Genomic DNA, 2217 nt, shown 5'->3' with positions numbered 1-2217 from the left:
TCAGGTGAGCTGTACCTTTAGATGTTCATCAAGCTGATCCACCAGACTGGTGAAGAACTCATAAGCGTCCTGCTGTTCTCGCACGTATAATTCTTTATTCCACATCTTAAATATCTGCATCAAGACCAACCAAGTGATGACAACAATGAAGTACTTAATTTTCATTAATTGAAATAAAAAATAAACATTAACTTACATAAAATAAAATATCGAATATAAAAAAGCCAATATTTCTCATTTGTTTCAATTGTACTAAAATAGTACTAAAGTAATTAAAACTTAATAAAAACTGTATAGACATATATATTAAAAAATACAACAATAGAGTGCATTTTTAATATCCATGACTTTCATTTAAGCATTTAAATTTGATATCTTTTTCCTTAAATTCTCTGGAGTATCTATAATAAACTACAGATAAAATAAATGTTGTTTTTAAACAGGTTTCTCACCTGACATCAGAAATTTCTCTTTAGTATTTTATACATTTGGCAGCATTTATTTCAAATTCAGTTCACTGTGTGCATATCAATAGTTCCAGACATATCATAACAGTGGATCTCACCTTCCAGAAGTTTTCAGGTATGTAGTACTGTAGTTTGCTCTCCATCAGGTGACCAAACAGAGACTGTACCTGACAGAACACACTCTCCTCTGGGTTTTCAATGTCATCTTCAATTGACAAGACAGCCTACAACACACACAAGGTTAAAATTGTTAACGAAACCTATTATAAAGAAAAACACCATAAAAACTGTATTAAATAAAAAATCAGGTTAATAGTCTAATGTCAGTAATATACTACCACATAAACATTTTTTATTATTATCAATGTTAAAAACTGTTTACTGCTTAATATTTTTGTGGAAACTATTACTTGTTTTTACTATTACAGGATTTTTTGATGATTGCAATGAACAGAATTTATTTAAAACCAACAATACTTTGACACATAAATGTCTTTTCTGTCCTTTTGATCAATTTAACGAGTCCTTGCTGAATAAAAGTGTTATCTAAAAGAAAATCTAAAACTTTTAAATGGCAGTGTACATAAAAATATTATATATATAAATGAGACCTTGTAAAAGTTCAGAAACTATAAATGTAGGGAACAATAGGATAAACAACTAAATAGAATTGCAATGAAAATAACTTCAGTTTCAATATTTTCAAACACTGCTCTGACTTCTGACTATCAGTAAATATTGGATTCATTCACTGAAGTATTGTTGAATATGATGTTTTTAATCGTGTAACATGCGTCATCATAGGAAGAAGGAAAAATTTGTGGTGCTAATGTTTTTAAGAAAATATACTAAAACTAATCAAAAACTAGACAAAAAATACATTTTCAAATATGAAAACAAACTAGGTCGTACAAACACACAAAAATCACCCTTCCTTTAGCAATACAGCAATTAACACTTCCTTGATCCAGTTCACTCCTATTACTTCAAGGTTAGGTCGTCACCTAGTGGTGGGAAAGTGTGCTAAACTTACTTTAGTGATAAAAGAGCAACGTTTACCTCAGGCAAACCAGGCTGCATGTAGAGCTGCTGGAACACTGCATTCATATAGCAGGTCGCACCTCCGTTCTTCAGTCCCACAAACCCAGACACAGAGCGACTGTCTACAGGAGGAAGATACTGACAACACACACACACACACACAGACACAATGACACAAAAATGAACGCAAGTACATCTGTTAGAAGTTCTTATAGCAGAATTAATTTCCTCCAAGAGATTTAAGGACCGGTGAAGGGACTCACGTCGAACTCTTTGGTGAGAGACGGGTCAGACTGGTGGTGCATGGACAGCAGTTCTTTAGTGATGAGCTGCAGGCTAGTAAGAGAGCTGTCAGCCAACATGACCAGCACCTCGTACGCCGCCAGACGACTGCTGACCGTACTGCACCTGAGACACAGACATAATTACTAAAAGTAGCTGAAGCAACTTGCTTACAAATGTGTTTAAATGAATGCATTTCCTCTTACTTTGGGTGAAAGTCGTGGATAGATGCTGTAGTGCTAGATGAGCTGTCATTGCTCAGGATGATACGAGACGCTCTGAACAGGAAGTCGTCCAACAGCTGCTGGATCAAAGAAGGACCTGCAGCACATTAACAAGAAGATTTGTTTACTTCACATCCGGATCTCCATATGTATATCACGCTGTCATATTTATCTGAAAAGTGGCTGACCGAACTGCTCTTTCT

General features: G+C 34.7%; 1 protein-coding gene across 1 annotated transcript; it reads right to left on the bottom strand.

Annotated features, from left to right (window-relative positions):
- Positions 1-15: 15 nt before the first annotated feature.
- Positions 16-2211, bottom strand: LOC107683211 (ubiquitin carboxyl-terminal hydrolase 24-like; the record flags this gene model as incomplete). Its single annotated transcript, XM_016479280.1, has 6 exons — positions 2203-2211; positions 1997-2111; positions 1772-1916; positions 1527-1646; positions 566-691; positions 16-114 (listed from the first exon to the last, which is right to left on the bottom strand). Coding segments are annotated over exons 3-6 (444 nt in total), but the record flags the coding sequence as incomplete, so codon positions are not given.
- Between the last annotated feature and the right edge of the window lie 6 nt (positions 2212-2217).

Source organism: Sinocyclocheilus anshuiensis, unplaced genomic scaffold, assembly GCF_001515605.1.
Source record: "Sinocyclocheilus anshuiensis isolate Anshui unplaced genomic scaffold, SAMN03320099.WGS_v1.1 C33047741, whole genome shotgun sequence".
NCBI classification, from domain to species: domain Eukaryota; kingdom Metazoa; phylum Chordata; class Actinopteri; order Cypriniformes; family Cyprinidae; genus Sinocyclocheilus; species Sinocyclocheilus anshuiensis.
This window is presented reverse-complemented; position numbering and strand designations above follow the sequence as displayed.